Raw genomic sequence first — 12,530 nt, 5'->3', positions numbered from 1 at the left:
TAACTTCAGGTGCCGCTTAGTACGAGCGCCTTCAAACAGTTTGCAATAAAATGTATTAAATCTACATAAGCTCACCAGTAGTTAGCATTCTAATCAAGCTCAGAGACGGAGTTATATGTTTAGCACCGTTATCTTACGTCAGCGTGGCACGTAAGATATTGTTATGTATTTGTACCGTTTTGTAGATAAGGCTTTAAAGTTGTAAGCGTCTAACAACTGCTTGTGTGGAACAAATATGTAAAAATGTCCAATTTTTATACCAACACGACTTAATATGTTGATAGTTTGTGACTTGATACGACTTGATAGTTTAGGTTTGTGAACCTGATATGTTTAGTTTTGTGAATTTGATATGCTATTTTACAGCCAATTGCATAACTCTGTCGACATTGATCTTTGGCTTTCATGACATCTAGTTGGTGTTGCTATGTGCATATCTTACGGTTTTAGGCTTCTGTTTAATCACAGTGTCAAGTAAAGCTTTCCGGGAATGTGTTCAGCTGACAAATATTAAATTCACCCACGGAGCCAAGTTGTAACCTTTTGATGTGCCATGTTCATAAGTAACCATGTCAACCAGTTTACCCGAAGAACAAGCTGCATCTTCATCTACCTCTTCAGCTCATCAGTACGTAATCAGACAACCAAGAGCTCCACCGGAAGATTTCAACTCCTTTCCTTCCAGAAGATTTAATCCTCCTCCGGCTCCAGTGCACCGCAGGAGGACAGGATATGATCCCAACCGAGCTACATCTTCAAGTCTTCCTGAAGATCTCTATGATGATCGGGATTTCGGGATCCAGAATCTTCCGCGGAGGAGCAGTTTCGGTTTTCCTGCCAGGAGGAGGATGAGGGAGCGCGTTAGGACGGAGGACCTACCTACATCGGTGAGGAGCTTCCTTGATGGTAACCATGACGACGAAATAGTAACTGTGGAATATCAGACATGGCTTCTTGACTACGACGCGGATGCAGAAGAAACAGGAGGACGAATTCCCACACCTACCCCGATTCCTAGTGCTCCTCCTTTTCATCTTTCTCGCATCCGGGAAGTTCGGAGGTGGTTTAAACCGGGAGGTGTCTGCATCATGCTCCTCGGAATCTCCGGGACTTCTTTCATATTGCTGGGAATCGCTTTTATCGCAAACAATTACGGAGATCTACCACAGAAAACTGTCGACGATCGCTTAGTCGGAATTTGCCTCGTCTCCATTGGTGTGTTCTTCATTCTCTGCATCGTGGCGACCCACTGCTACACAGAAATCAAAGCGTGCCGTCGCCGGATACGTGAAAGTGATCCTGGTGTAGCTGAAAGCGTTCGCTCAACCAGTTTCGCTTCCACAGCTGCTCCCAGTTCGGTGTCGTGCACTTTTGCGAGCGGGGCACCACCTGACATTGACTTTAACCCCGTCGTGATTATAGGCGACATGAGCAGGCGAGCTAGTGTGGTTACGAAGAAATCCAGTATCTGCTCGACAGGCACACGGCCACCGCCTTATACAGAAACTGTACCAGTCATAATAACTTCAAACAATAACCACTTTGTAATTCTGCCCATTGGTGATGATTCTCGACGCTTTAGGCGAACTGTTAGCGACGCTAGATGGCGACAAAGAGACCCGTTGCAAGCTGACCGAAGTCGGCGCGCGAATTCTCTCACTGCTATGTTAAATGCTTGGGGAAAATCCTTACATTGAGTAAGGATGTTCAAAAAACAGGATGAAATTTCGGTGTCTAAGTTTCAGCTGCCTGCTTTTTCTAATAGCTTCGACTTCATATCATGTACAACCTGTATTCGAACTCTAAAACCATTTGACCTGCTTCACATGTCCAACCATATTAGCTTAGAGAAAATTTCAAGCTATCTGTGCTAATAGCCCACTAAACTTGCATGTTACGCTCAAAACGTTGGAGCAGTCCTGCAGCAAACAATGTAATTCTGAATGACAACTGCATGTATCTTGTACAAAAAGCATTTGTGTAGGTCTAAAGACTTTAAACACATCATATTTAGCTTTACAAATTTAAGAAAATGTAATGTAAAACCTGAAGGCATGTACACAAAATGTCGTAATCGTTTATTTTGTGGCACAAGCGAGAGAAAAGAGAAAAAAGGGAGATATCCCGTGATCAGATAAACTTGGCACAAGGTCAAAGGGCACTCTTACACAATTTGGCACCGAATGATGTCAGAATGTTTCAATTCAATCGACTGGATTTGTTAAGGTGTAGAAAATAATAACGTTGATGGTACGATACTTACAAGCTTGGAACTATAAACGAAATAAGTGTTGCATGCTCATTAACTTTTGCCTATGCGATGTGTCTCTTTGTGTTGATGTAGTTTTTTTTAATTTACATACAAGTCAAGCAGTTTAACCTTCAGCATAAACTATAAAAGTGTATACGAAAGGAACGACTGGTAAATAGTTGACAAGTCAACTACAAAAAATTGCAAGTGTGCGGCTATGACATACATTTCGCCCCTCCCTAGCAATTCCGGTTAATCGCATATCTTATTTGGCCTCGATTTTCTACCGAAATATGTGATTGAAAAGATCGCTTTTTAAAAAAAAAAACTTGGCTACAGTTTGGGATTTACAACCCCTGTGCGATTAAACGGAACAGACGACCAACCGGCATAATTTTTGTGACAAAGCACATGAAAGGGTACATAAATTCAGGCAGCACGCTGGTTTAAACAAGAGAATAGCACCTTTTAGTCCGTGTCCGTCCAACGAGCACGTTTTGGCACAGTGACGCATGGAACGCATGAACAAGAGTGAAGACTGGTAGGCAACCCAGGACCCTTATAAGGCGGGTTTGTGGCATGCAAAACATATGGAAATAACGAAGCACCATAAACACATACACTGCACTGGAACAAATAGGAGTAATAACACAAAACGCGACGTCTTTAGAACACGGATGCAGGTATATAAAGTATAGGATAGGCATTCGGAAGCGTAAGCGGTTACTGCTAAGGGATGCACAATCTAGAATACCGAATCCAGAAGATTCGAATATATTAAATGTTTTTACCGGGTAAATGAACACTAATTCGGTTGCTTGTTTCAAAACCTATTGTTTTTAAAACACAGCAAAGAGTTTTGTTTAATCTCCACCCTGTTTTACATTTCCAGGTGTCGTGGCAAAAATATAAATTTTTACCCACTATACTTAGAAGTAATTAGTAGCTTTTCATTGTGCATCCCTAAGTTATTTGTTGCGAATTAGATGACACAAGACAACATTAATAAACGTAGATAGCAACACAGATCAAACACTAGCGCGTGGAACAACATATAAGCAGAGACTAAACATCGGCACGACGAAGGTAACTTGCAAGGAAAGGCTTGTGGAACTGCTAGGAAGCTAATTGAGAGTATATTTACGGTTAAGAAACTAAAAACAACTGAACTGGATAAATGGTGTGACTTTATTCCGATGTCACATGTGTATGGTAGTAATGGCTAAAGGGTTTGGTTTGAAGGTACGTTCGTCAGAGACACAGAAAAATAATTTGTAATCTTTGCTGGTAATAGCAGACTAAGAATAAGTTGTTATCACAAATGTAACGCATTTCCCTTGGATTTCATCCAAAAAAGGCCAAACAGAAGCTTAATACATTTGCTACAAACAACACAACACCGCATAAAGTTTGTCTACACCAAAGATTTTGAGTCGCTTTGCTAATTTCTTTAATCCTAACTTGCTGATGTCCATGTCTTGGCTGAAGAGTTCCACCCTTTACTGTCATGGCGAATAAAAAATAAAGTAGGTGTTTAGGCAGCAAAATTGGGTAGCATGTGACAAAACGCAACTTAATTCAATTCAATTCATTTATTTACGTGATGACACTACGTAGGATCAGCTTGAACCACAAGTGGTTATACAGGAGCTGACCCTGAACAATTCAAGGGTTGCAAGACAACTGATAAGCTATATTGAACAACAACAAAAAATAAACATGCATGTATGTTGTGAAAGTGTTGTAGTAAATAATAAAACAAAGACAGGTAAACAAATATGTTATGAATAGATCATTACATTATTTCTATGAAACAGATGTAAACAGTGTTTTATAATGAAACGGTGTGAGAATAGTAACAATGACACGCTTTAGGAAAATTATTCACTGAGGCAATCGACGCTTATTTTGGCAATCAATTACCTTAACAACAGTATGCAATAGCAAGCAGATATAAAAGAGTTGTGTTACCATTTAACTATGGTGGTTTAGTTTTGCGGGTGGTACGCCAAGCTACGGTGGAGATTCGGGTTCTGACTGTTTCTGCTTCTCACAGAAGTGAACATCATATCGCATCCGGGAACCGTACATTGGTGCATCTCGCGCAGATGAACCGACTTGAAATGCACACGGAGCGTTCCCTTGTTGCTATACATGCGTTTACATATGTTGCACTGCACCGGGCCTGTCTTCCACGTATTGCCCTCCATGTTTAAGGTCGGGTCGTCCATCTCTGTGACGCTGCTAAACGGGGAACCTAGGTTTGTCATCAGGCAGCGGTCGGCCTCGCTTTGTAGATTTTCAGTTGCTTGAACACTCATTGAAGTTGAAACTGCTTGAACACTCATTGAAGTTGTCGTTGGGCAGCATAGGACGATTGTTGTTGGCTGCAAATGTGTACCACCTGGGGCCGCCATGATTTTACACTGAATACACTGAATTTTTTTCTGTGATGTACTTCGATTAGTGACGTGTTTATACCATTTCCCGCAACAATACAGTTGCGCATATTGAAACTGAAAAGCGGAAATAGCAACCGTACAGTGTATGTTTATGTGATACCCCCTCATAAAAGAGCTAGTGCATGTTGAATACGACTAGCAGTCTTATAAATGAAGTCTAATACTTGAGACGTTGTAAAGTGAAGCATTTTATTCCAATTCAATTTCGTGTACTGCAGTGGTTATCGTTAGTACAAAGAGTAAGACTTACAGCAGGGGTTCTTAACCTGGGGTGCACGCACCCCCAAGGGGTGCGAGAACTGTTCCTAGGGGGTGCGGGGATGCCGAATAATTAAGGTTGGTTAGGTCTATTCTATTTAAGCAATTACAGAAGGGGGAGCGAAAATTGGTTAGTGATATGAAAGGGGGTGCGAAAATTGGTTGGTGATTTGAAAGGGGTGCAGCAAGGAAAAAAGGTTAAGAACCACTGACTTACAGTATAATATGCATTTTCGACTGCCGCTCAATACGAGCACTTTCATACATTTGTAATAAAATGTACTTTACATAAGCTCTCCAGTAGTTAGCGTTCTAACCAAACGTCAGGCTGACACGGAAGATAGTGTTAAATGTTTGTAGCATTTTGTAGATGAGGCTTTTAAAGTTTCAAAAACCCAATAACTGCTTGTGTGGAAAAAATGTGTGAAGATGTGAGCACAAGTTTTTTAACCAAAACGACTTGATATGTTTGAGTTTGAATATGTTTTGTGCAAATTTACAACTAGTTGAATAATTCTGCATACATTGATCTTATGGCTTTCGTAACACCCGTCACTCAGTTTAGTTGGTATTGCCATGTACATTTTTGTAAAGGTTTGTAAGTGTCTGGCTAACCAAAGTGCCAAGTAAAGTTTAAAGTTTTCTGGATTGTGTTCAACTGACAAATATCAAATCCACCCACGAAGCTTTGAAAACTGTTGATGTGCCATGTTCATAAGTAACCATGCCAACCAATTTAGCGGAAGAACAAGCTGCATCTTCATCCACCTCTTCAGCACATCAATACGTAATCAGACAACCAAGAGCTCCTCCGGAAGACTTCAACTCCTTTCCTTCCAGAAGATTTAATCCTTCTCCGGCTCCAGTGCACCGCAGAAGAACAGCACGCGATTCCAACCGAGCTACATCTTCAAGTCTTCCTGAAGATCTCTATGATGATCGGGATTTCGGGATCCAGAATCTTCCGCGGAGGAGCAATTTCGGTTTTCCTGCCAGGAGGAGTATGAGGGAGCGCGTGAGGACGGAGGACCTCCCTACATCGGTAAGGAGCTTCCTTGATGGTAACCATGACGACGAAATGGTAACTGTGGAATATCAGACATGGCTTCTTGACTACGGCGCGGATGCAGAAGAAACAGGAGAACGAATTCCCACACCTCCCCCCATTCCTAGTGCTCCTCCTTTTCATCTTTCCCGCATCCGGGAAGTTCGGAGGTGGTTTAAACCGGGAGGTGTCTGCATCAGGTTCCTCGGAATCTCCGGGACTTCCTTCATATTGCTGGGAATCGCTTTTATCGCAAACAATTACGGAGATCTACCACAGAAAACTGTCGACAATCGCTTAGTCGGAATTTGCCTTGTCTCCATTGGTGTGTTCTTTATTCTCTGCATCGTGGCGACCCACTGCTACACAAAAATCAAAGCGTGCCGTCGCCGGATACGTGAAAGTGATCCTGGTGTAGCTGAAAGCGTTCGCTCAACCAGTTTCGCTTCCACAGCTGCTCCCAGTTCGGTGTCGTGCACTTTTGCGAGCGGGGCACCACCTGACATTGACTTTAACCCCGTCGTGATTATAGGCGACATGAGCAGGCGAGCTAGTGTGGTTACGAAGAAATCCAGTATCTCCTCGACTGGCACACGACCACCGCCTTATACAGAAACCGTACCAGTCATAATAACTTCAAACAATAACCGCTTTGTAATTCTGCCCATTGGCGCCGATTTTCCACGCTTTAGGCGAACTGTTAGCGACGCTAGATGGCGACAAAGAGACCCGTTGCAAGCTGACCGAAGTCGGCGCGCGAGTTCTCTCACTGCTATGTTAAATGCTTGGGGAAAATCCTTACATTGAGTAAGGATGTTTAAAAAACAGCATGAAATTTCGGTGTCTAAGTTTCAGCTGCCTGCTTTTTCTAATAGCTTCGACTTCATATCATGTACAACCTGTATTCGAACTCTAAAACCATTTGACCTGCTTCACATGTCCAACCATATTAGCTTAGAGAAAATTTCAAGCTATCTGTGCTAATAGCCCACTAAACTTGTAGTTACGCTCAAAATGTTGGAGCAGTCCTGCAGCAAACAATGTAATTCTGAATGACAACTGCATGTATCTTGTACAAAAAGCATTTGTGTAAGTCTAAAGACTTTAAACACATCATATTTAGCTTTACAAATTTAAGAAAATGTAATGTAAAACCTGAAGGCATGTACACAAAATGTCGTAGTCGTTTATTTTGTGGCACAAGCGAGAGAAAAGAGAAAAAAGGGAGATATTACGTGATCAGATAAACTTGGCACAAGGTCAAAGGGCACTCTTACACAATTTGGCACCGAATGATGTCAGAATGTTTCAATTCAATCGACTGGATTTGCTAAGGTGTAGAAAATAACAACGTTGATGGTACGATACTTAAAAGCTTGGAACTATAAACGAAACAATGTTTAGTGTAGACCACAATAAAACTCTATTGAAAATGGCCTAGTTAACATCAGTTGCATGCTCATTAACTTTTGCCTATGCGATGTGTCTCTTTGTGTTGATATAGTTTGTTTTAACTTACATACAAATCGAGCAGTTTAACCTTCAGCACAAATTATAAAAGTGTCCACGAAAGGAACGGCTGGTAAATAGTTGACAAGTCAACTACAAAAAATTGCAAGTGTGCGGCTATGACATACATCTCGCCCCTCCCTAGCAATTCCGGTTAATCGCATATCTTATTTGGCCTCGATTTTCTACCGAAATATGTGATTGAAAAGATCGCTTTTTTTTCAAAGAAAACTTGGGCTACGGTTTGGGATTTACAACCGCGATGCGATTAAACGGAACAGACGACCAACTGGAATATGTTTCAAGTTTTATAACAAAGCACATGAAAGGGTACATAAGTTCAGGCAGCACGCTGGTTTAAACAAGAGAATAGCACCTTTTAGTCCGTGTCCGTCCAACGAGCACGTTTTGGCACAGTGACGCATGGAACGCATGAACAAGAGTGAAGACTGGTAGGCAACTCAGGACCCTAATAAGGCGGGTTTGTAGCATGCAAAACATATGGAAATAATGAAGCACCATAAACACATACACTGCACTGGAACAAATAGGAGTAATAACACAAAACGCGACGTCTTTAGAACACGGATGCAGGAATATAAAGTATAGGATAGGAATTCGGAAGCGTAAGCGGTTACTGCTAAGGGATGCACAATCTAGAATACCGAATCCAGAAGATTCGAATATATTAAATGTTTTTACCAGGTAAATGAACACTAATTCGGTTGCTTGTTTCAAAACCTATTGTTTTTGCAATGCAGCAAAGAGTTTTTTTTAAACTCCACCCTACTGTTTTACATTTCCAAGTGTCGTGGCAAAAATATAAATATTTACCCACTATGCTTAGAAGTAATTAGCAGCTTTTCATTGCGCATCCCTAAGTTATTTGTTGCGAATTAGATGACACAAGACAACATTAATAGACGTAGATAGCAACACAGATCAAACACTAGCGCGTGGAACAACATATAAGCAGAGACTAACATTGGCACGACGAAGGTAACTTACGAGGAACGGCTTGTGGAACTGCTAGGAAGCTAATTGATAGTATTTTTACGGTTAAGAAACTAAAAACAACTGAACTGGATAAATGGTGTGACTTTATTCCGATGTCACACGTGTATGGTAGTAATGGTTCAAGGGTTTGATTTGAAGGTACGTTCGTCAGAGACACAGAAAACTAATTTGTAATCTTTGCTGGTAACAGCAGACTAAGAATAAGTTGTTATCACAAGAGTAACGCATTTCCCTTGGATTTCATCCAAAAAAGGTCAAACAGAGGCGTAATACATTTGCTACAAACAACACAACACATTGGGTTCGTCTACAGTACACCAAGTATTTTGAGTAGCTTTGCTATTTTTTTCAATCCTAACTTGCTGATGTTTACTGTCATGGCGTAATAAAAAATAAAATAAGCGTTCAAGCAGCTAAATTGGATAGCATGTGTAATATGCTGCAGCTTAGCTTAACAACAGTATGCAATAGCAAGCAGATATAAAAGAGTTCTGTTAACATTTAACTATGGTGGTTTAGTTTTGCGGGTGGTACGCCAAGCTACGATGGAGATTCGGGTTCTGACTGTGTCTGTTTCTGCTTCTCACAGAAGTGAACATCATGTCGCATCCGGGAACCGTACATTGGTGCATCTCGCGTAGATGAACAGACTTGAAATGCACACGCAGCGTTCCCTTGTTGCTATACATGCGTTTACATATGTTGCACTGCACCGGGCCTGTCTTCCACGTATTGCCCTCCATGTTTAAGGTAGGGTCGTCCATCTCTGTGACGCTGCTAAACGGGGAACCCAGGTTTGTCATCAGGCAGCGGTCGGCTTCGCTTTGTAGATTTTCAGTTGCTTGAACACTCATTGAGGTTGGAACGTCGTTGGGCAGCATGGAACGGTTGTTGTTGGCTGCAAATGCGGCCGCCCATAAAGCGGTGTTCATCCACCCCCGGTTGAACAATCCCTGGCCAGGGATGGAGCTGCGTGTGGCTACGGTGGTGGGCATGTTAGGGGCGAACAGAAGTGATGGTGTTTGTGGGAATAAAGGGTTGTTCCACATTGGCAAGAATCCTAAAAAGAAACTTTGTTGTTAATTTATTGTTTCCCAGTAGTCTCTTAACTAAGAGCAACACTCCGTGGAATAATTCTGTTCCCTTTTCGACGAAAACCATTACTTTGTGTACTACATTGTTAACTTTGTTGTTATTTACTAGTAGTAGTGTACTGGTAGTGTGTGTGTCCTGTGTACTTCAATTTGAAGATTTAATCTTGGAAATGTCAATTTAAGTGATTTAATGACATGTTTAAGTCAAAGTTAAAATGTTATTTACTGTAAAGCGAGTTATTATCTTGAACTTCAAATCAAAAGCATTTACCTGTGAACGAGTTAGCTGGGTCACTTGCAGAGTAAGCCTTAGTGTGTGGTGCAAACGCCGATGCTTGACTTGCGTGCGGTCTGTACATCGACTGTCCGAACGAGGTTTGAACCGAAAACCTTCGCTTCCACGAGCTGTCGTCGTCGCTATCGCGATCGTTGGTGGAATTGGCGAAAGTTGTAACCGGAGCTGACTTGCGACGCTTTGGGTCTGATGCGTGATCGTCAATTCGTACGGAACTCGCGTCCGGAGATTTAGCCTCGCTCTCATGTGTGCGTTTTCCGAGCGACGAAGTGGAGCCGGCATGACTGCGCGGGGATTGTTCCCAACGCTTGCTGTGACCGTTGCTAGGCAGGAAACAATCGCTAAGCTTCGGTTCTTCGATCTGAGAAGCCAAACTTCGGCGCACGTCGCGGTCACGTGATTCGTCACGCTTTACTGGCTCCTTCTCGTCGACGTGCAAAGTCGGTTTTCTTGGAGTTGGAATTTGCAGTTGAGTTGACATCATCGGCGCTGGGTACTCTACGTCACGCATGATGTCACGACGGGGCAGGGGCGGGATAACTGTGCTCACCGACCGACGCTTATTGTTGTGATCGAAATGCTTTGTTACGTCATAGCACGTTTCGTCTACTGAGAGTTTTCGACTCGCCGCTATTTTCGACAAACCGTAAGCGGCGTTGCTGTTGCTGTTGTTCAGCTTTGTGTGATGCGCAGAATACGGGTCGCCTGCCGTAGCTGATGCTGGGTTAAGCTGAAACGGCAAGACGCCCGAACTTGGCAGCTTGGCAAACGCGCCACCTCCGTAAGCTTTCATAGTTTCCTCAAACACGCGACGATACACCGCATACACGTCGCTAGATGACGCCGCAGAGCTGATATCTGACGCTCCCGGAGTCGCTGGCGCTGGCGACTTCTCACTCAGTCTCATCGGAATGTGACCGGAATGTGCGATCTGTGACGTCATAGACGTATCGTTGTGACGTAGAGCGCCGGTTTGGTGATTTTTCGACTCAGGTTTTGACTCTTTCTCGTGTCTGAAGGGAAGATTTGACACCGAGGGGCCGCAAATTCCTGGAAGAAGTTGCTCTTTTAGTTTCTCTGTCATCCCTGCAGTCTGTGTGCTGATGCGAGGATCGCTGTAAAGGCCGCGAAGCTTCAGTTTGCTGAAGAAAAAATACTACAAAGTTGAGACTAAATTCAAAATACGTTATTTGTAAAAACGAACATTTTAAATCTACACCTAAAACTTGAAATCTGTCAGGTTTTTTAAACAGAGGGTTTAAAATGTTGGAAAATCGGTCAAATAGATGATATGCGTCTTGACATTCGAGTTTGACATTGGGCCATTTTAAATTAATTTTGTTTGAAAACTAGTTTTCGATTGATGGTGAACCTATTAGTATTTGGGAGTGATTTTCCAATACCATACATCAGATTTTGTTCATAAAAAATGTATTTGTAGAAATACTAACACTTTGATTTTTACGCGGCTTTAACTTTGTCAGTTGTGTTGGCATATTTGTTCGGTCACGTGGTTTGGTTGTCATGGGAACACCCACCGAACTATGGAGTGGGGTATTTCCTGTTTACAGAAACTTTGCAGGGAAATTCCAGTAACAATGACTAATGAGATTTCAACTAAACAACATTGCATCATTTGTTGTGTGGGAATTTGTTGCTTCTTCAATCTAGCTTTACAGTCAATTTCGTTCAACAAAACAACAGACGCTTGAACGGTTTAAGACAAACTAGTTATTACCTTACATTCCGCTAGGTGACAGTAATGAGGTAGCCACAAAACTTCTAAGGAGTGGTTGTCAATATTTTATACTACCGAATGCTTTTTGCAAATTTATCAGGCGTTGGAACCCCACGTAAAATCCCCATTTGAATTCGAAGACCCCCTTAAGTTAACCCCCCGGACCCTATGAGGCTCGACAAACCCGAGTTTAGAAAGCGCTGGTCTAAAGGGTGATTGGTAAAAATAGAAAACTAAAAGAGCTTGGTGACATTTTTGGAAACAACTTTTCTCAGTTAAATTACCCGAGTTAACGGATAATCGTAAAGCACCGTAAATACTTGAGTAAGCATTATATTTGTCAGCAAGCAAGGGCGTAAAACCACTATCGCGCAACGGTGAGTCAGAAGCGTAAATTTGGACTGGAATTTTAACCACAATTCTCCGGTTCTTGTTTTCAATTAGGGAGTTCTTTTATGTGATAAACTTTTTACTGTAACGTGGTCCAACAACGTAAAAACATCAATTTCTGTAGCATTTATTAATCGAGTCAAATTTGGTTTTTAAGCATTGGCCAAAAACGCTAAAATTGCTTAGTTTTTTAGTAGTTTTCTTTTTCACTTGGATGACGTTTTGTTGGTATTTGGGTTTTACTATCCCATGATCAACGATGTAATCGTGCATAACTGACAAAGGATGCATAAAATCGTGGTTTCAAACCCAAAGTCGTCGCTTTAGTTGCGGCCAAGTTTGTGAAGATTGACTAGCGATGATAACGAGCTGCCAAATATTGAATGAGTTTAAAGTTACCATGATGATGCTATCCCTGGGTCATCGTGTCACAAACTATGGCACGCATTGTTATATGTTCGTTGTTGATGC

At 42.0% G+C, this 12,530-nt stretch overlaps 3 protein-coding genes across 4 annotated transcripts in view; 2 read left to right on the top strand and 1 right to left on the bottom strand.

The window, feature by feature from the left end:
- Window positions 1-295: 295 nt before the first annotated feature.
- On the top strand, window positions 296-1,872 carry LOC145213608 (uncharacterized). Its single transcript, XM_080081969.1, has one exon. It carries the CDS (start codon window positions 570-572, stop codon window positions 1,695-1,697), a length of 1,128 nt encoding a protein of 375 aa, XP_079938095.1. The 5' UTR covers window positions 296-569; the 3' UTR covers window positions 1,698-1,872.
- A 3,758-nt stretch (window positions 1,873-5,630) lies between these two features.
- LOC145213311 (uncharacterized) lies at window positions 5,631-6,823 on the top strand. The gene has a single exon (XM_080081539.1). The coding sequence runs from the start codon at window positions 5,696-5,698 to the stop codon at window positions 6,821-6,823; it is 1,128 nt and encodes a 375-aa protein (XP_079937665.1). The 5' UTR covers window positions 5,631-5,695.
- A 2,198-nt stretch (window positions 6,824-9,021) lies between these two features.
- LOC145213605 (uncharacterized) overlaps window positions 9,022-12,530 on the bottom strand; it is a 36,642-nt gene continuing 33,133 nt past the window's right edge. For both annotated transcript variants that reach the window (XM_080081966.1, XM_080081967.1), the window contains 2 exons: window positions 9,908-11,073; window positions 9,022-9,602 (listed from right to left, as the gene is read on the bottom strand). In XM_080081966.1, coding sequence (XP_079938092.1) covers window positions 9,058-9,602; window positions 9,908-11,073 — 1,711 coding nt within the window. In that variant the 3' untranslated portion in view covers window positions 9,022-9,057. The remainder of the gene's footprint in view (window positions 9,603-9,907; window positions 11,074-12,530) is intronic.

The sequence above is a fragment of the Phallusia mammillata genome, chromosome 2 (genome assembly GCF_965637545.1).
Source record: "Phallusia mammillata chromosome 2, kaPhaMamm4.hap1.1, whole genome shotgun sequence".
Classification (NCBI taxonomy): domain Eukaryota; kingdom Metazoa; phylum Chordata; class Ascidiacea; order Phlebobranchia; family Ascidiidae; genus Phallusia; species Phallusia mammillata.
The sequence above is the reverse complement of the archived record's forward strand: the minus strand, read 5'-3'. Positions and strand labels throughout refer to the sequence as shown.

What these genes read in the sequence shown, in the direction of transcription:
- LOC145213608 (XM_080081969.1), top strand. Translation starts at nt 570, where the DNA reads ATGTCAACCAGTTTACCCGAAGAACAAGCTGCATCTTCATCTACCTCT.
- LOC145213311 (XM_080081539.1), top strand. Translation starts at nt 5,696, where the DNA reads ATGCCAACCAATTTAGCGGAAGAACAAGCTGCATCTTCATCCACCTCT.